Consider the following 23,594-nt stretch of genomic DNA (forward strand, 5'->3'; position numbering starts at 1 on the left):
GATGTCAGGTCAGGGCCAATCTTCTTCACCGAAAAACAGTTTTCTTGGAACACAACCACACCCACTTTGTAATACTTCAGCTGTGGCTGCCTTTGCACGTTCTTGGCAGATGTGAGTGGTTGTGGCAGAGGCCATATGGCCCATAAAGCTGAACATGTTGGGGCCAGCCCGGTGGCGCAAGTGGTTGGGTGTGCGCGCTCCGCTGCGGCGGCCCGGGGTTCGCCGGTTCGGAACCCGGGCGCGCACCAACGCACTGCTTGTCAAGCCGTGCTGTGGCGGTGTCCCATATAAAGTGGAGGAAGATGGGCACGGATGTTAGCCCAGGGCCAGTCTTCCTCAGCAAAAAAGAGGAGGATTGGCATTGGACGTTAGCTCAGGGCTGGTCCTCCTCACAAAAAAAAAAAAAAAAAAAGCTGAACATGTTTACCATCTGGCCTTTTACAGAAAAAATTTTTACCCACCATTGATCAATAGCAACGAGTTAATCAATGTATCCGTTACAGTTCCCTGCAACAATCTGGATGATTCTCACCAACATGATGGCAAGCAGAAGAGAACATACCACACAAATCTGTTTATTAAACAGGACAGGTAAAAAAAAAGCCAGCACAGCTAATTTATGCTGTTGGAAATGAGGACGGAATTTTCCTGGAGAGTGGAGGATACTGATGGGAAAAAGGGCAGAAGGAGGGCTTCTGGGGGGCTAGTGAAAATTTTGAACTGTACACTTAGCTTTGCACACTTTATGTATATTTCAACAAAAGTGATGTGTGTGTGTGAAATCCCCGTGTCAATACAACAGTGTGCACAGGCCCAAAGTGTAGACAAGAGTTCTCGAGCATGTATGTGCCAGTTGCTGTGCTAAGCAGTACGCGTCCAGTGGAGAGCAAGGGGACACTCCTCCTGCCCTCGCGTAGCTTGCCCCATCTGTCGGGGGAAGACAGACACCGAGAGAAGCCTCAAATTCCACCTACCATTTGTGCCCTGAAGGGGAGAAACCCAGTTCTGGGAGAAATTCCGACGTAAGAATCTGGCCCCCACCGGAGGAATCCAGGAAGGATTTTGTGGAGGAAGGGAAGGCTGAGTGGAAGTTAAAGGATGAACAAGAGTTAACCATGAGGACAAGCCAGAGAAGGCATTCTGGACGGAGGGACGCTGCATGTCCCAAGGCCCTGGGGTAGGACAGAGTGCATCAGTTTTGAGGAACTGAAAGAAAACTTGTGGGGCAGAAAGGCAGAGAGCCTGGTTGGAATAAACAGATTCCACAGGTTCCTTTCCTTGAAGACCCCCAGACACAGCTTGGGCACAAGGTAGCTTGGGAGACGGCAAAAAAACTTTTTTGAGAGCTCATATTTTTCACTTTAATCTCAGAACTTTTCAGATAAGAGCTTTTGAGGGGTGCAGAGGAAGTGGGCAGCTCTGACTACAGGTTGGGTGAAATACAGAGGGCGTGTGTGGAACCCCTAGGGTTCCCCAGGGACTGAGTTTGAAAACCCTTAGTTCAGTAGCAGGAAAGGGCCATAGCCCCTTAATTCTCCTTAAAAAAAAAAAAATCCTTTCATTCCTCCTATTTCTACTAGTAAAACTGAGCTCCAGTGGCCTCACTTTTGCATCTAATGCTAGCTAATAAAATTTCAGTAGTACGATAGGACAATCACATACTTAAAATTTTTTAAACCAACTTTATTGAGGTATAATTTCCATACAAGAAAATGCATCCATCTTAAGTGTTCCGTTGGGTGCATTTAGACAAATGGATATACCTGCATGCTGCATGAATGTTAGGTGTTTCCCAAGTATTTTTTTTTTAAGTGGAATTTACATACAGTAAAATTCACCCTTTTGGGTGAGTTCTGTGAGTTTCAACAAATGCATCCAGTTGTGTAACCACCACCAAATGCTTATAATTTAAATTACAATTGGAAAAAAAGGGGTTTCCCAAAGATCCGAAGGAAGTTGGTCTCTTGAAGCCACAGAGGGAATTTTTCTGCCCCGTACAACGGGCTTTCCTATGCTCTGCAGACCTTGTGAATATTCATAACTGTTACCAGCTTGTTCTCGTCCCTGTTAATATACATCTGCCCTTGAAGGGTTATTTTGAACAAAGGGGGCTTGTATCATTTGGAAGACTAGAAAGTGTGGCCACTTCCTGTGAAACTGACCTCCGGAGGCAACGTGCGCTTCTGATTGGTTGCCTGGCTAGATGATAATTTGTTGCCCTGGCGACAATGTTACAACGACAGGTGGCTCTGCCAAATCAGAGAAGAATCATTGACACTTGCTTCCCTCGGTTGGAACACTGCTGGATTTCTTTACCAAGGAGCTGGAAAGCCCAGTCTCCTTTATGCGAACATTTCCGACCTGGGGTGGGGTGGGGGGAATCTACCTCTGCAGAACTGGAGTCTGAGCAGCTGCCCCAGCACCGGTTGGGCGAGGACAGGCGGTGGCTCTGGCAGGACCCCCCGGGGCCACGCTGTGTCTTGGGGCAAGGAGCATCTAGGGTCTTGCGCTTGGCTGGTAAAAATCATGGCGATTTCCAGCGTTAACTCCCGGAGATTCTCCTTTGCAGAGACCCACTCCTGCCTTCCGTGTTCCCCTGGCTCCTTGAGCCTCTCGCCTCCTCACAGAATAGGATCAATCTTCCCCTTCAGGGCTCCCTGGCGAGTTCTGAGATGATCATATCTGCTCTTTGTTGAACGCTTAACCCTGTGTTGAGCGATTTACACATATGACCACATTTAATCACCACCACCCAGTCAGGTGGATATGATTATTGTCTCCACTTTACAAAAGAAGAGACTGAGGCCCAGAGAGGCTAAGTGACTTGCCTGGGGTCACACAGCCGGTTGGTAGAGGACCTGGGATTTAAACCTGGGCGGTCTGGCTCCAGGACCTGCACATTTCAGCCCCAAGAAGTGTGTGTGTGTGTGTGTGTGTGTGTGTGTGTGTGTGTGGTGGGAGGGCTCTGTAGATGGCCATAGCTGCTGTCTCAACTTTTCTTTAAAAAAAAAAAAAAAAAGCAACGTTCTTTTGAGAATATTTGTACAGCTTTCTTTTTCTTTTAAAGAAATGACAGAAATAAAATGTCCTCATTTAGACAGGAATTCAGGGGCCAGGCCAGTGGCTCAAGCAATTAAGTGTGTGCGCTCCACTTCGGCAGCCTGGGGTTCGCCTGTTCAGATCCCGGGCGCACACCGACACACTGATTGTCAAGCCATGCTGTGGTGGCGGCGTCCCATATAAAGTGGAGGAAGATGGGCACGGATGTTAGCCCAGGGCTGATCTTCCTCACCAAAAAAAATAATAATAATCAATTTAAAAAATAAAATAAAAAGGAATTCAAAGAATATGGAAGTTTATGAAAGAAAAGTTCCCCTGTATTGGCACACACCTGGAGGAATCAAGAAATGAGGGGGGGTTATGATGTAACCCTCACCTCCCCCCACTTGAGGAACTGTGAATAGAACGGGCTGGAGAAGGGGGAGCATCTGGCCACAGCTTCCTGGCAGCGTCCCCCACCCTCCCAGCACTCCCCAATCACCACCTCCCAGAATTCTTGAAACAGCCGTGTGCAGTTGTACAGATGGGAAGACGGATGCTGGGTGAGGGTGACACTGTCAAAAGGGAGACTTCAGATCCCAAGTCCCTACTTCTAACCAAGGTTTGCCCCCATCTATACCACGGGGTGAGGGGGTACATGGACCAGGGGGGACATATGAAAGACATAATAAGGGGAGGCAGGAACAGTTTTGCGGACCCCTCTCTGCCTAGCGCGACTCTGGGGCCCTGCCCACCTAGGATGAGCTGTCTCCCCTGCCCCTTCCTGCCGCACCTGCCCTCTCTCCTGCCCAGCACACCCAAGCAACAAAAGCAGATGCTCAAAGAAGTTCAAGGATGCTGCGGTGGTTATGCTTGAAGAGGCTGCAGCCCGCTTCCCGGGATTGAGTCCCAGCTTAGCCACTTACTAGCTGTGCGGCCTTGAGCAAGTGGCTAAGCTCCTCTGGGCCTCAGTTTCCCCATCTGTAAAATGGGAGCCTTCTTAGTGACTACCTCACAGGGCCATGGTGAGGATTAAGTGAGGACTTTTTTTTTTTCCAGCTTTCTTGAGATGTAATTGACATATAACATTGTGTTCATTTAAAGTGTACAATGCTTTTTTAGATTTCACGTATAAATCTTTAAAAAACCAAACTCATAGAAACAGAGAACAGATTGGTAGTTGCCAGGAGCTCGGGGGTGGGGGGAAATGGGGAGATGCTGGTCAAAAGGTACAAACTTCCAGTTATAAGATGAATAAATTCTGGGGATCTCACGTACGGCATGCAGATGATAGTTAAGAATACTGTATTGTATATTTGTAACTTGCTAAGAGAATAGATTTTAAAAGTTCTCAGCACACAACACAAAAAAAGTAACTATGTGAAGGGATGGAGGTGTTAACTAACTTTATGAGAATCGTTTTGCAATATATACATATATCAAATCATTACGTTGTACACCTTAAACTTAGTGTTTTATGTCATTTATATCTCAATAAAGCTGGGGGGAAAACAGATTCCACATATAAGTGAGATCATATGGTATTGTCTTTCTCTGTCTCCTTATTTCATTAAGCGAGTCCTTCACGGGAATCTGCGTAGACTATACAGAATGGGGCATTGCATACAGAAAGTACTTCATCAATGTCGCCTTTGTTTACCATTTTCTCAGAATTTCCCCAGCTGACGACAGGGATTGAGACTCTGAGTGGTCTCAAAAGGAACTGTGGTCACTCAAGGTGGGGGGGCCTGGCGAGGACTTCCTCTTTCTGTCCCATCCCCCCAATGCCCCAGCCCTGGGGACCCCATCTCCCGCCCCACCGGAGCGGAACCTTCCCACTCGTGGGTAATTTCTTCACTCCAGGCGCCTTTTCACAATGTTTTTGGCAGCAGCTGTTGGTTAATTTGTGTTTTAAGATTTTGAGCAACTTTACAAAAAAAAAAAAGGAAGCTTGCCTTGCTTCCTGGATGTCTGGGTTCCTGGGACGCTGACCTCTCTCCTTCCACGAGCTTTCCTTGGCTTCCCTGAGTCACAGTCACCTCCCTTTCCTGCCCAGGGGCCACTAAGCCCCATCCCCCAGAGGCCCCCTTCTTCCTCTGCCCCTTCCTCCACCAGAGTGCCGGGGTTCTCCATCCCGCCACCCCTCCTGGCCCGGCTGGCAGCTCCAGCATGCCCTGGACCCTCACATTTTTTTTTAAGTCGAGCAAGTTCAAGACCGCAAGCCTTTCCCTCCCATTAGTTGGATGAGATATTCTTCTCAGAGAGGCCCCTTGCACAGCACTGGTGGAGAGTCCCACCCTGTAATGCGTTCCCGACCTCGAGGACATCAGTGCTCACTTCTCCCAGGGGTGGCCTCAGACCTTCCAAAGCACTGATGTTAGTCTGAGGAACCCTTTTTTCTCACTTTGTGGGGCCATTCTTCTTAAGTACACACTGGAGACCATCCCCCAGCCCAGGGCCGGACCACGTTACAGTGTTAAATAATAATAATATTATATTAATAATACACGATTATAATATATATTAATATATTATTATCATTGTGGCAGCCAGTGGTTCCTGGGTGTTTCCTATATGCTTATAATGTGACCACTGGTCACCCTGAGGTCTGTCCCCACCCCAGGCCTCCCTGATGAGCTCATGTGTCCAGCTCCTAGGGATCCTGCAAATAATACATAAGAAAATGTATCCGGTTGTTACATTCCCTACAAACCGACTGGTTGCTGAGGGCCAGTTCTTCCGAGAAGGACCCTAGCTAATTTCAGCAGAAGGAATGATAAGGGTGGAAATAATTCTCAAGACATAATGAGTCCAGGTGGCCGGAATCGATGACTGCTAACCTGTCGGTGGAGGGTTGGTGGAGACCAGAGGGGGACACCCCTCCCTGCTCCGCCAACCCGCTGATCAATCATAGCCACGTGACATTATGAGCCCCTAAGGCAGTCCCACAGGGGCCCGTGGGGAATGGAGCTGGGGAGGCGACCTCCAGGACGCAGAGGAAGGGAGGGGGGTTAGATCTTCTTCTCATGGGAGGACTTTGAGGATTCTGTGTCATGCGTGCGGAGGGCTTGGCAGGAAGCCTGGGACACTGTGAAGGCCCGATACCGCCGGCTGCTGTGGGCCACAGGGGCCCACGAATATTTGTAGAGTCAAATGTCCTTAAGTCGGAGACATTACAGCATCGTCTAGGTATCAATAAGAGGCAGAGGCCGCGGCGGTTTAAGCAAGTGTTGTTGCCGCTGAGATCCACTGAGCAACCCCTGACCCATTTCCCCGCCGTCTCTAATTAGGGCACGGGCGCTCAGGTTACAGACGCGCAAGATCAAAGGAACCGGAAAATCGAGCCACAGCGCCCCCTGGCGCTCACAGCGCTCACCCACCCAAGCGGTCCCGGAGGAAAACGGCCGCCTTCCAGGCAGGCGAGTTTAAATGTGAACTTGAAAACCCTCTCTCTCCCACTCCGTCTCCCGCCAGATAAAGGCCTTCCCAGCGGAAGCCGGGCGGGGAGCCCTGCGTGCAGGGCTGGCGTCTCAGGGGTCTGCGCCGACCCACCTTCTCCCTCGCACCCCATCCACTAGACAACTTTGCACACCCATCTTTCTGCCCTGGTAAAAGTCACACGTTAATCCTAGAATTGCTGAATCACAGGGTCTAGTGCCTCCCTCACCTGCAAAACTGTGTAGAATCACAGGGTCTAGTGCCTCCCTCACCTGCAAAACTGTGTACGCGATTTTTCTGGGAAGAGTGCCCTTAAGATTTTCCTGAATTCTCAGAAGGATAGGTGACCTCAAAATTAGGGCCAAGTCCTCAGTGGGAGGGAAAAAAGGGTCCCCGGTGTCCTGGGTCGGCCGACGCCCTCCTGGTCCCAGCCTTGGATGGGCCACATCCCCAGAGGTGGCAGAATGGAAATAAATAGTGCTCCACTGGGGGGGGGGGACGACACACGACTATGCCCAGCTTGCCTGCCCACACACCCAGGGCAGCCTCCCCAGGTACCCCTCCCAGCAGAGCCTCATCTCCATTAGAGTTGGGCCCCGGCCTGCCCCTGCTCAGATCCCTTCTGCAGTTTCCCACGACCCCAGGAGGGGCCAAATCCTCACCAAGGCTTTCGAGGCCCTATGTGGCTCTCAGATCTTGTTGCCCCTCAATACCCTTTCCCTCCTGCTACAGTCCACTCTCGTCTATGCCTCCACTGCACCCTCCCCTCTCTTCCCTGACTCTTCGTTTTCATATTCAGCTCGGACTTCACCTCCTCCAGGAAGCCCTTCCTGCCTGCCCCCAGACTAGGTGGATCAGGGTGTCCTCTGGGCTCCCAGAGCCCCCTCTGCGGAGGACTGTCTGCCTGGCTGTGCATCTGTGTCCCAGAGAGCAGGGTCCTCATCTGTCTTCTTCATGCTGTGAGAGTCACCTCTCATTTTAGCTGAGTGTTACGGGTGAACTGTGTCCCCCCAAATTCATGCTGATGCCCTAACCCCCAGTTCCTCAGAATGTGACCGCATTCAGAGACAGTCTTTTAAAAGATAAGTTAAAATGAGGTCATTAGGGTGGGCCCTGATCCAATATGACTGATGTCCTTATAAGAAGAGTCAGGACACAGACACGGACAGAAGGAAGACCACGTGAGGACATGGGGAGAAGACGGCGGTCTATAAGCCAAGGAGAGAGGGCTCAGAAGGAACCAACCCTGCCAACACCTCGATCTTGAACTTTCAGCCTCCAGAACTGTGAGGAAATAAATTTCTGTTGTTTAAGTTACCCAGAATGTGGTACTTTGCTATGAGAGCCCTAGCAGACTAATACACCCAGTAAAGGCTCTGATAAGTCCTGCAGTTAGGAGCCCCTGTCAACACCCTGGGGAGAGGAGGATGAACAGGGAGAGTTTTAACTCTCGGGTGGCAACCGGACATGGTTTGCTGTGTGCCCGTCCTCACACAAATGCAGACTCAGATCCCAGGAGCTGGAGAAGACCCCTGGCCTTGTGTGGCTCCGGCCCCAAAGGGACAGATCCTTGGGCACTAGGGAGGGCCAGAATACAGGGCTCACTCTGCTTGTTAATAGTAACACTAACTAACAGTCCCATCGGAGCAGCCAAGATAACTCTAGTGACAATGAAGGAGCAGCAACTGTCACGCTCCCATGCCATCAGCTTTCCAGCACCTTCTCTCATCTCTTCTGCAAAGCGGCTGCCATTACTGGCCCCCATTTTTTGGATGGGGAACCCAGCAAGTTGGCCAAGGCCTCACAGCTCATCCATCTTAGAGCCAATATTCAAATTCTTAATCTCCACGCAGGCTTCAGATGCCCTCTGGCAGGACAACAGGGTGTGGTGGGGCCTGAGGCCCAGACCAGGGAATGGGACCCACGGGAGGCTGGCCCACTACAGCTCTCTGGGAAAGAAAGTGAGGTGGCCGCTGGCTGGCAGAGAGAAGGGGGCAGTTTATTTCTCTGGAAAGGGAGAGGGCAGGTCACGGCGGGGGCGCGAGGGTCAGGGCAGGGCAATATCCTCCAGTTTCTGGTCCAGTGTCTTGAGGTCGTCCAGGAAGCGGGTCGGGGTGAGGATGTGTGAGGATCCTGGGCAGGAGGACAGGGTGAGGGAGGTGGGGTCGCTGCCCTGGGACCTCCCCCCGCCAGGGTCCTCAGGAAACTGGGCCCTGACTCTGCAGACACAGGAGTCTAGACCCTTAGAAATACAAGGGTCCAGCCCCCAGGTGAGAAGAGGTGTCCAGCCACGTCCTCTCCCCCAGGGCGGCCTGACATGAGCCCTGCAGAGGCTCCAGGCTTTGGGGACCACGAATCCAGCTGTCAGCCCCCACCCTTCTGAAGCACCTAGGAGTCCAGCCCCAGCCCCCCAGGAACCCCAGTCCTGGCCGCTCACCAATGAGCACCTCCCACTTGCCGTCGGTGGCCCTGGTCACCTCGTAGGCAGCCCTCATCTCTGACATCGTCACGCCGCCCACGATGTAGATGATGAGCCGGGGCCCCGCCCGTGCCTCCACACCTGCCTTGTTCTTGTGCCAGTGGCCAAAACGGGCACTGTGCGGGTGAGGCGGGCAGAGGTCAGTGCGGGAAGGAGACCCCCACCCCGCCACCTGACACGGGCCTGGGTGCACAGGGTGGGGGGCAGGGCGCGTCCCCCCACCCTCACCTGACAGCAGCCTGGGAGGTGGCCGTGGGGGCAGGGTCGGACACGAATGGCCACAGCTTGCGGTCCAGCCGGTCCTCCACGGCATCCTGGGGGCCAGAGAGGGAGGCTTAGGAGAGGAGCCCTGGGCGATGGGGCCCAGCTCTGGAACCCCCTCCACTGGCTGGGTTCAGGGGCCAAAATCTTGGCAGATAGGAGCCACCACGTGCATCTCTAGCCCCTTGGGGACTCAGGAATCTGGGCCTCCAGCCCCTTGGAGACCCAAGAGTTGGACCCCTAGCCCCTTGGGGACCCAGGAGCCCGAGCCTCCAGCCCCTCGGGGACCCAGGAGTCTGGGCATTCAGGGTCCATGGGGATGGGGTGCCAAGGTCGCTGGGCCTCCAGCAGGTGGAGGTGCCAGGACCCCAGAGGGACTGTAGGTGGGAAGCCAGGCCCCCAGCCTGATCCTTTTTGCTGTGCTGCTGCTTTGGGCTCCCAGGAAGGGCACTGGAGGGCGAAGGAGGAACAAGGGGGCTCTCTGGTGGGCAGAACAGGAGAAGAGAGGGGGACAGAGGAGGGGCCCAGTGGGTGGAGAGGAAAGGAGGCTCTCCCTTATATGTGGACCTGGGGCACCTCCCTGGCAGAGCAGATCGGATACCAGGGGATGCCCATAATGAGGGATTTTCCGTTAAGCCCCACGGCTTAGCACTAGGAGCATGACGGGGCTGAGCCGCTGCCTGGATCAGGGCAGGACGTGGCGGGGGCAGGCAGAGGTCAGGCCCCAGCCCCCCACCCTCCCCGTGCCCACCCCCCACCAGCAGTACCTCCATCACATCCTTGACGACCGGGGTCCAGCGGGACAGCTGGTAGGTGGGCTCCAAGCGCTCCCTCCGGCCCAGCCGGCTTGAGGTCCCAGAGCCCTGCAGGCCGGGTACAGCGGGGCCGGTGGGAGAATTAGGGGAAGGCGGCGGGTCACAGGTGGGGCTGGGGGCTCCTCTGGCTTGGAGGGGGCGGGGTTCAGACAAAGATGGAGAAATGGAACAGAATCAGAGAGAGAGAGAGAGAGAAACGAAAGACAGGCAGGGAAGGGAGAAAGAAATACAGAAGCAGCGAGACAAAGAGATGAAAGGACAGAGATACAGGGAAGCGAGAAGTGGGGGACACGCAAGGGGCACCTGAGAGGGGCGCCCCCAGTGGTGGAAGCAGAATCAGGGGAGGTGGCACTAGAGAGGCTAAACGGAGCCCAAGAAGCTGCTGTGTGTGTGGGGGGTGGGTGGGGGGTCCTCAGAGACCCCCAGGAGCCCAGTGGCTGTGTGCCCCAATGCTGGTGACCCTGCGATCCGCCCTCGAGACTCGGATCACACGACCCACACCGCACCACCACCGGGACCCGGGATCTGACTACGGCTCACTCCCCTGCTCGGCGTGTGACCCACCGTCCCCAGACCAGACCCCACTCAATGCTCTCTGTCCCCCAAGAACCATCCCACACCGTGCACCCCAGCCCTGTGACATGCCTTCTGCCCCCAGGACCAGGCTCTGACTCAACGCCCTCTCCACCCCAGCAATTCCCCCACACCCACACTCGCCTTCCACCCAGTCTCCGCCCCTCTAGCCCGCTCCCAGCGTACCCCGGTATGGGTGATGGTGCCCCCCAGCTGCTCCAGGTTCCGGATGAGGCTGCTGTGCGCCTGCACGTTGGCGTGCTGGATCAGCTTGACCAGGTTCTCCTCGCTCACACCTGCAGGGTGTGTGGAGGGCAGGCCTGGTGGGTTGAGGGGTGGGAGGTGGCCATGTGGGTTCCTAGGTTCAGGGGATTGGGGGTGGCGTGAGGAGGTCCTAGGACCGCGATGGGGTATCCTGCAGTTGGGGGGTCCTCAGGACCAAGGGAGCCACCGGGGCTAGTGTGGGGGGAGTCCTGGAGTTGCGATTCTGGATTGGGAGACCAAAGGGAGTAGATTTGAGGATCCTCTGGAGTTAGTTGAAGAGGCCAAGTTTGAAACAATCATAGATAAGGCGGTCTCTTTGTCAGTGGAGCCCTCATATCAATGAGAAGTCCCCCAGGTCAATGGAGAGGGGGTCCCAGGGTCCAGAGCAGCATCTGTGGGGCTTGGTGTGCCGAGGGAGTGGGGGCATCCCAAGGACAGGGGAACTGTGGGGCTGAGATTCCCAGGATCACTGGAGACCCTGGTGAATGGGGGTACCCCGAGGCCCCCCCATGCCCCCACCCACCATTCCGTAGAAGGATGTAGAGCAACAGGACCCGGATCTTGTCATAAGCTGGCACCGCCGTGTCCAGCAGCACGGGCACGATCAGCTTCATGGCGTCCTTGATCTTCTCGCCCTCTGCGTCCGAACCCATGGCCAAGTCCTGTGGGGCATGGGGGTCAGCCACTACATGGGAGGAGGGGGAAGGGAGGAACACCCCCAGGGTCCTTGGCAAGACCTTTGAGTCCTGCTTCATCCTAGTACCAGGTCTCTGAAGGTTCCAGCCCTGCCCACCAACAGGCCCCACCCCTCACAAGGCCCCGCCCCTCACAACGCCACACCTCTCCACAGGCCCCGCCCCTCACGAGGCTCCACCTCTCCACAGGCCCTGTCCCTCACAAGGCTCCACCTCTCCACAGGACCCGCCTCTCCACAGGCCCCACCCCTCACAAGGCCACACCTCTCCACAGGCCCCGCCCCTCACAAGGCTCCACCTCTCCACAGGCCCTGCCCCTCACAAGGCTCCACCTCTCCACAGGCCCCGCCCCTCACAAGGCCACACCTCTCCACAGGCCCTGCCCCTCACAAGGCTCCACCTCTCTACAGGCCCCGCCCCCACAGGCCCCTCCTCTCCACAGGCCCCACCCCTCACAAGGCCTAACCTGCGTCCAGGCAGCCCTCACCTGCTCCACGCTGCACAGCCTCTCCACGGAACCCTTGAAGTGCTTCATGCAGTCATCGGCTAAATGCAGGTGTGTAGAATACTGCAGGGTGGGGGGTGGGATTTGAAGGTGACAGAAACTGAGGCAAGGGCAAGAGCAGGGTGGCAGCTGGAGTCGGGGGGCCCAGGTTCCCGGCCTGCGCTCACCTTGTTCAGCTCCTTCTGGTACTGCGGCATCTTTTTCAGGATGTGGGATAGGTCTTTGATGTTGGCCTGGGGATAGGGTGGGCGTGAGGCCAGGCCCTGCCCACCCGAGGTCCCACTCCAGGCTGGAGACGCAGGCTGAGGCCCGGCCCCGCTCTGGGGGGACGGGGGCTTTCCTCCAGGCTGCCCATCCTGATGCAGGCCCGCCCCCTACCTTGTCGGTGGTCAGCCTCTTGCTCTCACAGAACGTCTTCAGAAGCTCCGTGACCTTCCTGGGTGGGGAGGATGGGCAGGCATGAGGTTGGGGGGCTGGTGTCAAAACTGTAGTTTGAGGGCAGTGTGGGGGGTCGCACGGCTGGAGGATGGGAGCCGGGGGGACACACGTCCCTGTACTAGGACATGTGCAAGCCCACACTGGGGACACACCCGGGAGTCCAGCTGAAGGGCGTGGCTTGTAGAGGGGTGGCTCCCCAGAACCAAAGGCCACAATGGGGGAGGGGATGGAGGTGGGGACCGGTGCACCCAGCTCCCCATGTGCACACACTTGGACACGTCTGCGATGTGCATGTGCCGCAGCTCTATCCACAGGTCATCGTCCTCATCCAGCAGCACGGCCTTCTCTCGGGCCTCACTCAGCCCCGTGGTCTCGTACCTGTGGGAGGGGTAGACATGAGGGTCGGGAGCACTAGCTGAGGACCAGGGACCCAGGTCCGTGGTGATGGTGGGGGGCGGGTTCCGGAGTGCGCCCACCTGTACGTGTCCTGCTCGATGTCCAGCAGGTCATAGGCCATGGCCTGGAACGTGAGCTCATGCAGCAGCGGGGACACGGGGTCAGCCGCCCGGTCCATGATTAGTAGCTGTGAGCGGGTTTTTTCAGGGCCCTGGGAGGTGGGATGGGGGGTGGGCAGGGATGAGGACATTGACCCTGACTCTGGCTGGGGCCTCAGCCCTACCCCGCCAGCGCGCCCCCTCACCTCGCCCAGACTGGGAGTGTCTGCCTTGAAGGCGTTCAGCTTGGCCAGGACAGCGTGGGCCAGCTGGGCCGTGTCCTCTGGGCCCCTGGGGGTGGGATGGGCAGACAGAAGGGCCTCAGGGCGTGGGGCTGGGGAGGCCAGGCACAGACGGGGGGTCGGGGATGGGGTTAGAGATGGGAGTCAGGGTCCAGGGTGAGGACTGGGGCTGGGATCAGAAGAGAGCTTAAAGGTTGCATGCAGGAGGGGGTCAAAGCCAGAGGACGGCATGGGGGTGGGGTCCCCACTTGCGGTAGCGGATGGACGGGTACTCCTGCAGCGTGGCGCACAGAGTGGCGATCTGCTGGGCCAGCGCCTCGAGCTGCCGTGCCCGCTCCCCCGCCCGGAAGGGGCAGTAGAGGTTGTAGGTGCTGTGGGGGGCATCCAGCGAGAAAACCTGGGAGGACACAAGTGCCAGAGCCACCGCTGGAGGTACACACCTCCGCTGATCTCTGGAGCCTGCTTCACCCACTGGGCAGCCCCCAACCAATGCCTGGAGAGGAGGTGGAGAAAACCCCAGCCCCGCCCCCTTGGGCGGGACAGTGCTAGGGGGCTCTACGCTGCCCCCTGCAGGTGCCCAGGGAGAGAACTCCGGGTGCCCACAGTGCTCCCTGCTGACTCCTTTCTTTTCTGACTCAGTTCTCCTTTACTTGTCTCAGTGTCTGTTTCTGATCCGGGATGCTTGGCTATGGACTCCCACCCCTTGCCCAGGACTAGGCTGGCTGTACCTGGGCCTCATACGGGAGGAAGGCAAGGTGGATCTCTTTCAGTGTCTTCACCACCTTCGCCAAGCGGGAGCGGCCCAGCTCATTGAACAGGGGCTCCGGGCAGGCTGGGGTAGGCAAAAGGGGACATCAGGCCAGAGCAGCCCCCACGCCCCGACCCCCTGCCCTCGGCTCTCCTCACTCACTGTCGGTGAAGAAGACATGTGCTGCTTTGTAGGTGAAGGTCGGGGTCCCCCGGAAGTCTGCGATCAGGGCCTGCACGGACTGGGGAATGCGGGTCACTCTCCAGGTCTGGTCCTGCACCCCCACACCTGTCCATCCTCTGCCCTCGCCTCCCAGTCACTGCCTGTCCCCCCATACACGTGCAGACAGGCACCCACGCATGCACACACACTCGCTCCCAGAGGCACCTTCTCCGTGGGACTCAGCAAATAAATGGCCTCCAGGCTGGGGATGGGTTCTCGCCGTTTGTTGATGTCTTCAACAACTAGTAGGGACAGAAGAAGGGACCCACGTGGGTGGCACTGGGGCCAGGGCACATGGGGAGTCTCAGATCTGGGAAGTCAACACTTGGGGAGGAGGGTTGGATGCTGGGGGGCTGCACTCCATGGGCCACACAGCTAAGAGCTACGTGGGCAGGGTTCTGCACATTCAGGGTCACAGTCATACCTCCAGGGCCTCCCATAGAAAGCTCTGCATTCTGGGGCCCCACACTGAGTTCATTCTGGGGGTCCTACACGGGGTTCCACACACAGAGGTTGCACAGTCGGGGAGGCTGACCCCTTAGGGATCAGGGCCAAGGAGTCCTGCATGGGAGGTCTGCCCATTGCAGGCTCCCACGCTCAGGTTGTCCGTTTGGGGGACATATGTGGGAGGGGGACAGTCACACACTCGGGGCTGTCTATGCAGGGAGCTGAGACTTGGAAGTTCTGGACAATATGAGGGGACCCTGCATTCAGGTCCCATCTGGGGAGCACGGGGTGGGGCGTCCACTCACTGGTGATGCCCTCAGCCAGGATGTCTGACATCTTGCAGCAGGAAGACAAGATGCGCATGCTCGGATGGTCCATGATGAGCACCTGTCCAGATGGATAGACAGATGGACCAATGGACCGACAAGTGGGCAGGAGAGGCCGCAGCTGCCCCGGAGGAGGGCCTGGGGCACTGGGAAGGACTGACAGCTTCAAGAGCTAGCTGGACCAGAGGAACCAGGACCCCACCATCGCAGACCCGCCTACCCATCCACCCCATGGGCCTGCAACTTCCTCAGGGAGTTTGAGGGGGTCCCACCTTCAGGGCCCCCACGTGGGTTTGGACAGGGCGTTCTGCTTCACCCCTACCTTCCACTCCCCATCCCTTTTGACGCTCCGAATGACTCCGCTCAGAATTTCTGCAGGGAAGGGAGAGGTGGGCTCAGTATGTGGGGTCCTCTGACCCCATCACCTCAAACCATCTGGGTCTTCAACTGGACCTCTATCTTAACCCCTGTTTACTCCGCCCCCTAGTCCTGCGAGGTGGCTCCTCGTGTCACCTCCAACTTACGTACAGGGAAACTGAGGTTCAGAGAGGACAGGTGACTAGCCTAAGCACCCTCGGCCCCTAAGTGGCCGAGTGCCTGGGGCATAAGTAGCCACTGGATCAATACGTTTTAGATGAATAACTGGAAAGCCAGGACTTGCATACAGGTCCATCTGCCTCCAGAGCTGGGCTCCCTGCTTCCCCATCGGCTACCTCGAGTTCTCCTAGCGTGGAGGTTTCAGCCAGACCCCCCAATCCACCTCCATCAGTTTCCCCTAGACTGGAATGCAGGACCCCTGGTTCCCTGCTCAGACGTGTGCCTGGCTGTGGTCCTCCCATCAACCAACCTCCAGCCTCAGTTTCCTCATCTGTAAAATGGAATCAGTGGCTTTCCCGTCTCCCCCGTTACCCGCTGCGTAGGAGGCTCCTTCTTTAGTTGGGGTGCTGGGGTTTTGAGCCACACTGCTTTGAGCCCTGCCCAGTGGAGGGAAGGGGTGGAGAAGGGTCGGGTGGCCCCGCCTAGCCAGTGTCCTGTCCACTGTAATCAAGACGGGCAGGGCGGAAGGAGCAGCTGAAGGCGGAACTACCCGAGGCGGGGGAGGGGGCGACCTCCAACCTTTCCCCAAGAACCCGAGCCCTCACGTTGCATGGGGCTCTTGGGGGCCCGGCAAGGGTCGCACCCCTGGACCTGGAAGGGGGCCCTGGACACGCCCTCTGGGCACTCACACCACCTGGGGGCGTTGAGCAGCGCCCCCAACCCGACCCCAGTCCGCAGCATGGCGCCCCAATAGTCCAGCCCCCGGACTTTGCTGGGGTGAGACCCGGGAGTTTGGGCGTCCACCCTACGGGGCCCCGAAGTCCGAGCCCCCGCGCTCGCCACCCCGAACGTGATGCCCTTGGGTCCCCGGAGTCCAGTCTCTCCACTTTGTTCCGCTCCGGCCGGTGCCGGGACGTCCAACTGGGACCAAGTCCCCGCCCGCCCCCTCGAGCGTCAGGTGCTCGACGGAAGCCCCGCCTAGCCCCCAGCTGGCCGCCGCCGGGGCCCCAGAGTCCCTGCGCCCCCGGCCCTCGCCCCCCAGGGGACGCCAGAGCCCGGCGCGCGGCGGCACTCACTTTCCCCTACCACCGCCTTCAGCCCCGAGGGCGCCATCTTCCCCCAGGGGTGCCGCCGCCGCCGCTTCCGGGTCTGTCCCAAGGTATGGGCGTGGCCCCGCACGTCATCCGCGCGGGCCCCGCCCCCTGTGCACCTGGCCCCGCCCCGCCGTCGGTTCTCGGGGAAGAAGACCGGTCCCTCGCAGAGCGGACGGGCGGACGTGTCCCCGCAGACGGGCACGGAGTCGCTGGAGGGGCGCACCCCGACGACACGCGCACAGACGTGAGCTCAGACACACTTCCCCTGCTTGTGTGCAGCGAGAAACTGGGATCGCAGGGCAATGGTGACCGCTTCATCTTCCCCAGGCACAGCCACCACCCTGCCAGAATTCTCTCTGTGGCTGAGGGATGCTGTGTGCCCACCTGGAGCACCGTGGCCACAAACCTGTGACCCACTTACCTTCTGTCTCCCAGACTTGAGCAGCAGCAGCAGGCTTGGGCAACATTTGATAAAGTCAAGAGCGGCCTGGAGGCCGGGTTGGAGCTAAGCCAGCACCTAGTGTGTGCGGGGGACCTGTGCCAGATTCTCACTCCTTCCTCCCAGAGACCCTAACACGGAGTGCGGTATAGGAGTGAGGAGTCGCGCCTCAGCGGGACTCTCGTCCAAGGCCACAGGATGAGTAGGCCTATTGGGATTTGAACCAGGAGTCATCCCAGGAGTGCTTGTCACAGCCTTGTGCTCACCCGGTGCACCCCGCCCCCCAACACCCGCAACAATCACATTCATAGGGTGATTCACACTGGGTTTAGTGGCAGGCTCAACCGCTTGCACATTCACACACACACTTTGATTCACACTCGACTGGAAATTTCAGGGCCTGCTCCCGTTGTGCACCAGCAAAGGGCTGACACTTTGTCACACACAGGGCACACTCCAGCACCACCCATACAAGTGAGGGCCCGGATTTAAAGTGTGATGCATGTGTGTGAATGCACAGCCCTGACCTGGTTCAGTCCTGAGCTGGGTCCTCATTTGGTCATGTTTATTACAAGGTGGCCAGGTGCCAGGCCCTCTGCCACTTACATGGGACAGACAGCACTGAATAAGACCAGAAGGCCTGCATGTGGTAGCGTTGAAGGTGGAAGGAGGGGAGAGAAAATGATCAGTTCTGCCCTAAAGGAAATAAACGGTGATGTGATAGCAAGCATCACGTGGTGTGGGGGGGGGCGAGGGGGGGCTGCCCTATTGGGGGTGGTCCCAGAGGGCCTCCCTGAGGGAGTGGCCTTTAGACTTAACCCTGAATGACGTCAAGGAGCAGCCAGGCAGTGATCCAGGCTGAGAAGACCAGGGACAAGCCTGAATGAGTGGCAGGAGTGAGATGAGGCCCGGGAAGGGGGGTTGGGCAGGAGGTGAGGTTGGAGGGGCTGCAGAGGCCAGACTTCTTCAGAGAGACAAGGTAGGACTATCCCAATCTGGTATGCCTGGGATTGAGAGGTTCCCAGGACGCAGGACGCGCAGGGCTAAAACGTCCCCAGGAAAATCTCTTTCTTTCACAGCTTTACTGAGATATAATTCACATCCCATACAACTCACTCACTGAGAGTGTCCAATTCAATGGCTTCTTGCATATTCCGAGTTGTGCATCCACCATCAGTCAATTTTAGAACATTCCTATTACCCCACGATGTTTGGGTTTTCTTCTGAGAACAATGGGGGCCAAGGGAGAGTTCTGAGCAGAGGAAGGAGGGGACCCCTGCAGCCCCTGGGGGGAAGAATGGATTGCAGGGGCAGAGGGAGGAGCTGGGAGACACCATGAGGAAGCCAGGACCACATCTAGCTTCTCACCCTGGGGGTGAGAGTCTGTAGGGCCTGCCACCCCCTACTACACTCAGTGAGGGTGACCAGGGGCTTCCGCTGTTAAAGGCTGAATGGTGTCCTGCCCACCCCCCCACACACAAAAAAGTACGTTGCAGTCCTAACCCCCAGTACCTCAGAATGTGACCTTATTTGGAAATAGGGACGTTGCAAATGTAATTTGTTAAGATGAGGTCATACTGCAGTACGGTGGGTCCCTAATGCAATAGGACTGGTGTCCACATCCTATGATAGCCATGTGAAGACAAGGACACAGGGGGAACGTCTTGTGATGACAGAGGCAGAGACTGAAGTATTGTAGCTACAAGCCAGGGAACACCCAGGACTGCTGGCAACCATGGAAAGCCAAGGAGAGGCAAGGAAGGAACCTCTCCTACAGGTTTCAGAAGCGTGGCCCTGCCGACACCGGGATTTCAGACTTCTGGCCTCCAGAACTGTGTGACAAATGTCTGTTGCTCTAAGCTACTCAGTTTGCGATGCTTTGTTAAGGCAGCCCCGGGAAACTAATACATCTGTGGAGGAGCAGGACATCCCGTCAGCATCGAGGACTTGGGGCTGTGGAGAGGGAGTGAACGTGGGCCCTGAAGTGGGGAAGGGCTGCCTGGAGAGGGGGGCTGAACTTTGTGCATGGGCAGGGGTGGTGACAGCACAGCCGGTTTATTCTGAGAAGAAACTTCAATTGGTTTCCAAAAAGGCATCTTGGGGAGGGGACGGGGTGCAGCCGGGGTCCTGCTAGCGGCATCCTCTCCCAGGGCACCGAGGGGAAGCCACAGCTGTTCAGAGGAGGGAGCGGGGCTCTCCTCCTGGGTGACGGATCAAGGCACAATTTAGCATTGGTGTCAGGGAGACAGGAGCCCCCAGACCTTCTTGCCTTGGGGCCCGTGGGGAGCGACCAGAGCCAGGGACAGTGAGTAGAGGGAGGAGTGTGGCCAGGAGACAGAGATGGAGCTAGGTTGGCTGGTGGTGCCTTGGGGGTCCTCGGGTCCAGCTTCCTCTTCCCCCCACCCCACGTGCAGATAGCAACTGCCTTTCCAACAGGGTGAGGCCACAGGTACTGGTGGGCCAGCGGGGCGGCTGCACCACTTTCCACGGGTGGGCTGAAGACCCCAGCCCAGCTGCCCTGTTTGCCTGTCGACTCCCAGTGAGGCCCAGCCAGCCCCTGCACTCCACCCTAGTTCTTGGAGCCCAGTGAGCCCTGCTGGGCCAGCAAGGTCCAAACCCAAGTCACCTTGCCTCCCACCCCCACGGCAGCCCCGGTGTCGTGATGCAAAAACAATTATCTGGATCATCTTTATGGGGCTTAAGCTTGGGTGGGAACAGATGGGGCGTGAGCTGGGGATTTGGGGCCGGGTATCCACTCCCCCCACAGCCCAGTCTTTTAAAAAGCCTTCTCTGGCACGGGGCCGGGGCAGAGGCCAGCGGAGAAGTGGACGAGGCCCAGGGGAGGGGAGCGGGGACAATGATGGACCAGGAAGAGAAAGAGGATGGGGGCTCGGCCACCTGCGTCAAGGTAAGCCAGCCCCGCTCCCACACACCCCCAATTCAAGGGCCCGTGAATGACAAGACTAATTAGTTTGTAGAGCACCTAATTAGCGAGGGAGTCTCCTGGGACCCCTGACCCAGTTGCTGCCCAGGGAGGTGCTGGTGGGCAGGAGGGTCTGAGGGCCTGGGCCAACCCCAGGACAGAGATCAGGGCTCTCAGTGCTGACCCCCATGAGGTGGGGGACGCTGGGATTTGGGGGCGGCCCCTGGGCCATTTCCCTGGCTTGTGTCCCAGCCCCCAGGCCACCCTCCAGTCAGGCCCCAATCTAGGACGGCGGGATGCTGGCACCGGCAGCCTCTCCCTTGAGGCAGCACCACGTGAAATGGCTGGCCGGGCCCCTGGGGTGGGGGCCGGGATTGAGGAGACTCAGGTCTCATTCGGAGCAGCTCTGCAGAGCAGCACTGCCGCGCGGACTATGGTGAGAGCCGAGGAGGGGCGGCCAGGCTCCAGGGTCGGAGCAGGTGCTGGCCGGCCAGGAGGGGAGATGCTGGGTTCCTGAACTGAGGGGCCGGCTAGACCGAGTGTGTCTGTCCCCAGGCGGGCTCCCCAGACCAGGAGGGCTTCTTCAATCTTCTGAGCCACGTGCAGGGAGACCGGATGGAGCAGCAACGCTGCTCGCTGCAGGCAGGGCCGGACCAGCCCGCCGAGAGCCGTGAGAGTGGGCAGCGGGGGTGCCTGGGAGTGGGTGTGCTGTCTGTCTGGGGGACGTGAACGGGGCAGGGTGCACGGCGAGTGCCCATCTGGGGGGACTGTGGGCAAGAGGCTGTGTGAGAAAGTGAGCAGACAACTGGGGACACAGATGCCTGTGGGTCTCGGGGCACAGGGGGTCAGGGGAGAGACAGGCGTGCATCCTGGGGGATGTGAGTGGGGGTGAAGAGGTGGGTTGGGGGCTCTAGCTGGGCTGTATCCCCTGGAGTCTGTTATGTGTCTATCCCCACGTGCCTCTGCTCCACGCAGAGTGCGGCCCCGCACCCGAGATGGACAGTCTCATGGACATGCTGGCAAGTACCCAGGGCCGCCGCATGGATGACCAGCGCGTGACAGTCAGCACCCTGCCTGGCTTCCAGCCTGTGGGCCCCAAGGTAGGTGATATTCTGCTGGGGCTGAGGAGAGACCAGCCAGGCCGAGCCTGCCTCCCACCCCAAGCCAGGAGCGAATGGGGCCCCACCCCCCTCCCCGTCCATTATCTGCCCTAAGGATGAGTGCCTGGTAGGAGTGTCCCCTGTGTCCCTGCCTGTCACAGGGCCGTCGCCAGTCCCATATCCGACTTTAGACGGGAGGACAGAGGCCCAAACAGGGCCGAGAGGGGCGCAAGGTCGTGCAGGAGGCATGTTAATGTTAGAGCCGTCACTGGAAGTCATGGCTCCTGCTCCCAAGTCTGAGGGTTTAGAGGAGGCCAGAGAAAACAGACTTCCTGTCTGGGAAGGGGGGCACATGAGCTCATACAAAGGACACACACATCCACACACTCACGTGTGTCCACATCACACGTACTCACTCCTAACTTGGGTTCTGATCAAGACCCCAGTGAAATCCCCAAATACCACCCTAAATGTTGAATAACCAAGGTACACAGAAGTTTGGGGATGGTGAGGAAGACGGCAGGAGGGAGGACACAGGTTGCCACCTATACCCTGCCTCCAGTGTCTGTGTCACCTCTGGCTGACCCCTCTTCATCCACAGGACGGAGTGCAGAAACGAGCCGGGACCCTCAGCCCCCAACCCCTCCTCACCCCCCAGGACCCGTCTGCTCTCAGCTTCCGTCGGAACAGCAGCCCCCAGCCCCAGACACAAGCCCCCTGAGGGCCTGAACCGTCCTGGGCCCCCCTTGGCCCCCAAAAACAGACAATAAAACATTTCCACGGGCAACAAAGAACCATATGTGTGTTATTTTCTGGGTGGAGGGCCTACGACTCAGGCACTTGGAGGCTCAGGAGCTCTGCCGGGCAGCTCGAAGGAGCTTCTCCTCCCGCTGCTTCCGTATCCTCTCTTTGAATTCTTCTAGCTCTTGGCGCTGGGGGTGGGGAAGGGGGTGGGACGGGAAGGAAGGAGGGGGGCACACACCTCAGGGCCTGAACCCCTCTCCCACCACCTTGCCCTGTACCCCCGAGGCCATGGCTTGAGAGTTCAGTGTCTACACTGGAAGCCCTGTGCCAATTATAACCGAAGTCCAATTGGGATCAGTTTCATCTTTCAGGGAGAGGGCAAAAGAACACCACATGCCCCTCTGCTCTCAGTTCTCTGACCATGACTGAGGGTAACATTTTCATTCAAATCCACCATGGCCACAGGGGTCCAGGCTCCTCTGTCCCTCTGGTTGGAGGAAGAGTATGTCACTTACCTGGTCCTCCTTCTCAGGTGGCCACAGCTCTCTCTGTGGGGACAAAATCAGAGATGGAGGCACAAGCCAGGAGCCTCCAGAGCCCCACAACCAGAGCAAGGTTGGCTCACGGGAGGCAGACATTGGTTCCCAGCAGGTTGGCGCCTCATATCCTCCCCCTGGACTGAACCCATGAAACACTCTCCCTGTGCCCACCTTGCGCTGTACAACATAGTCCTCAAACCACTCGGCCTGATTGGCAATCCAGAACATAGCCACAGGGAAGGTGAGGTAGAGCGTCATCTGGAAGGGAAGGGCAAGGGAAATGAGCAGAAGCAGGGATTACCTCATCTCCTTCAGTGTGCAGAGGCTACTCAAAGCCTAGAGGACCATCCTTCAGCAGAACCTAAGAGCGCCTCCTCAGGGCGCCCCCTCCAAGAACCCCAGAACTCCCACCAAGGGTGCAGAAGCCACACACCTTAAAGTCTAGCCCCCATAAGCCAAAACATCTTATTCCTGAAAGACCCCTCCGAGTCTGGGAGACTCCTTCTCAAAGACAGACAGACTCACACTCACACACACATACACCGGCCCCAGGAGCACACGAGCTCTTACTACAACCAAAGCCGTCTCCTTGAGACCTCATTATCCCCCCCAGTCAGACCCTAAGAGCACCCCCAAATCCAGGAGGCCTCATTCTTCAGAATCTACTCCTCTAAGTCTAGGAGTCTCCCTATCAGAGACAGACACCCACCGACCATGAGCCCGAGAGCTCCCCCAGGGTCTGAAGCCTTCCTTCTCGGAGACCCCACCCCAGATCACTCCTCTCAGAGGCCCTTCCTCACCCCAGCCCTTCCAGATTCCCCCCTAACCCAGAGCCCCCTTCTCTGGGTTTCCAACCGTAAAGATCCCTCTCAACTCTCAGGAGCCTTTTTTTGGAGGTCCCCCTTTTCAGAGGCTGCTCCTCAGATCCAGAAAGACCCCTCTGCCCAGGTGCCCACGCACTCCAGGCCTCACTGACCCGAAACACCTCCAGCTTCACCCCCATCTCGCTGCTCCGAGGCTACAAAGTCGCTTCCGCCCAAAGCCAACTCTCCACCAAGACAGCAGTTCATTGGGAGTTCGCGGGCTCCACCGCTGAAGCTGATTGGTCGAGGAACTCCGGGGAAACGTCATCTTCGAGCGCCTCCTCTCTGCTTCCGGTCGCTGGCGTTGTGTAAGCGAAAGTCAACAACGCGCCCGCGCGTAGAGAAGGGTTCAGCCAATAGAAAATGGGT

General features: G+C 57.6%; 3 protein-coding genes across 3 annotated transcripts; 1 reads left to right on the top strand and 2 right to left on the bottom strand.

Moving 5' to 3' along the window:
- Positions 1 to 8,455: 8,455 nt before the first annotated feature.
- On the bottom strand, positions 8,456 to 18,484 carry STXBP2 (syntaxin binding protein 2). The gene is made up of 19 exons (XM_058537990.1): positions 16,600 to 18,484; positions 15,309 to 15,358; positions 14,966 to 15,047; positions 14,379 to 14,455; positions 14,154 to 14,232; positions 13,972 to 14,075; positions 13,492 to 13,640; positions 13,208 to 13,292; positions 12,984 to 13,114; positions 12,778 to 12,885; positions 12,448 to 12,505; positions 12,237 to 12,302; positions 12,052 to 12,132; positions 11,393 to 11,531; positions 10,792 to 10,901; positions 9,985 to 10,080; positions 9,185 to 9,270; positions 8,915 to 9,072; positions 8,456 to 8,610 (listed from the first exon to the last, which is right to left on the bottom strand). The coding sequence occupies exons 1-19, from the start codon at positions 16,634 to 16,636 to the stop codon at positions 8,525 to 8,527; spliced, it is 1,782 nt and encodes a 593-aa protein (XP_058393973.1). The 5' UTR covers positions 16,637 to 18,484; the 3' UTR covers positions 8,456 to 8,524.
- Positions 18,485 to 19,913: 1,429 nt separating this feature from the next.
- PCP2 (Purkinje cell protein 2) lies at positions 19,914 to 21,859 on the top strand. Its single transcript, XM_058537992.1, has 4 exons — positions 19,914 to 19,964; positions 20,535 to 20,649; positions 20,955 to 21,079; positions 21,681 to 21,859. The coding sequence occupies exons 1-4, from the start codon at positions 19,914 to 19,916 to the stop codon at positions 21,798 to 21,800; spliced, it is 411 nt and encodes a 136-aa protein (XP_058393975.1). The 3' UTR covers positions 21,801 to 21,859.
- A 5-nt stretch (positions 21,860 to 21,864) lies between these two features.
- LOC131403576 (protein PET100 homolog, mitochondrial) lies at positions 21,865 to 23,406 on the bottom strand. Its single transcript, XM_058537991.1, has 4 exons — positions 23,339 to 23,406; positions 22,534 to 22,620; positions 22,339 to 22,371; positions 21,865 to 22,011 (listed from the first exon to the last, which is right to left on the bottom strand). Exons 1-4 carry the CDS (start codon positions 23,363 to 23,365, stop codon positions 21,928 to 21,930), a joined length of 231 nt encoding a protein of 76 aa, XP_058393974.1. The 5' UTR covers positions 23,366 to 23,406; the 3' UTR covers positions 21,865 to 21,927.
- Between the last annotated feature and the right edge of the window lie 188 nt (positions 23,407 to 23,594).

This window comes from Diceros bicornis, unplaced genomic scaffold (assembly GCF_020826845.1).
Source record: "Diceros bicornis minor isolate mBicDic1 unplaced genomic scaffold, mDicBic1.mat.cur scaffold_73_ctg1, whole genome shotgun sequence".
In the NCBI taxonomy this organism is placed as follows: Eukaryota; Metazoa; Chordata; class Mammalia; order Perissodactyla; family Rhinocerotidae; genus Diceros; species Diceros bicornis.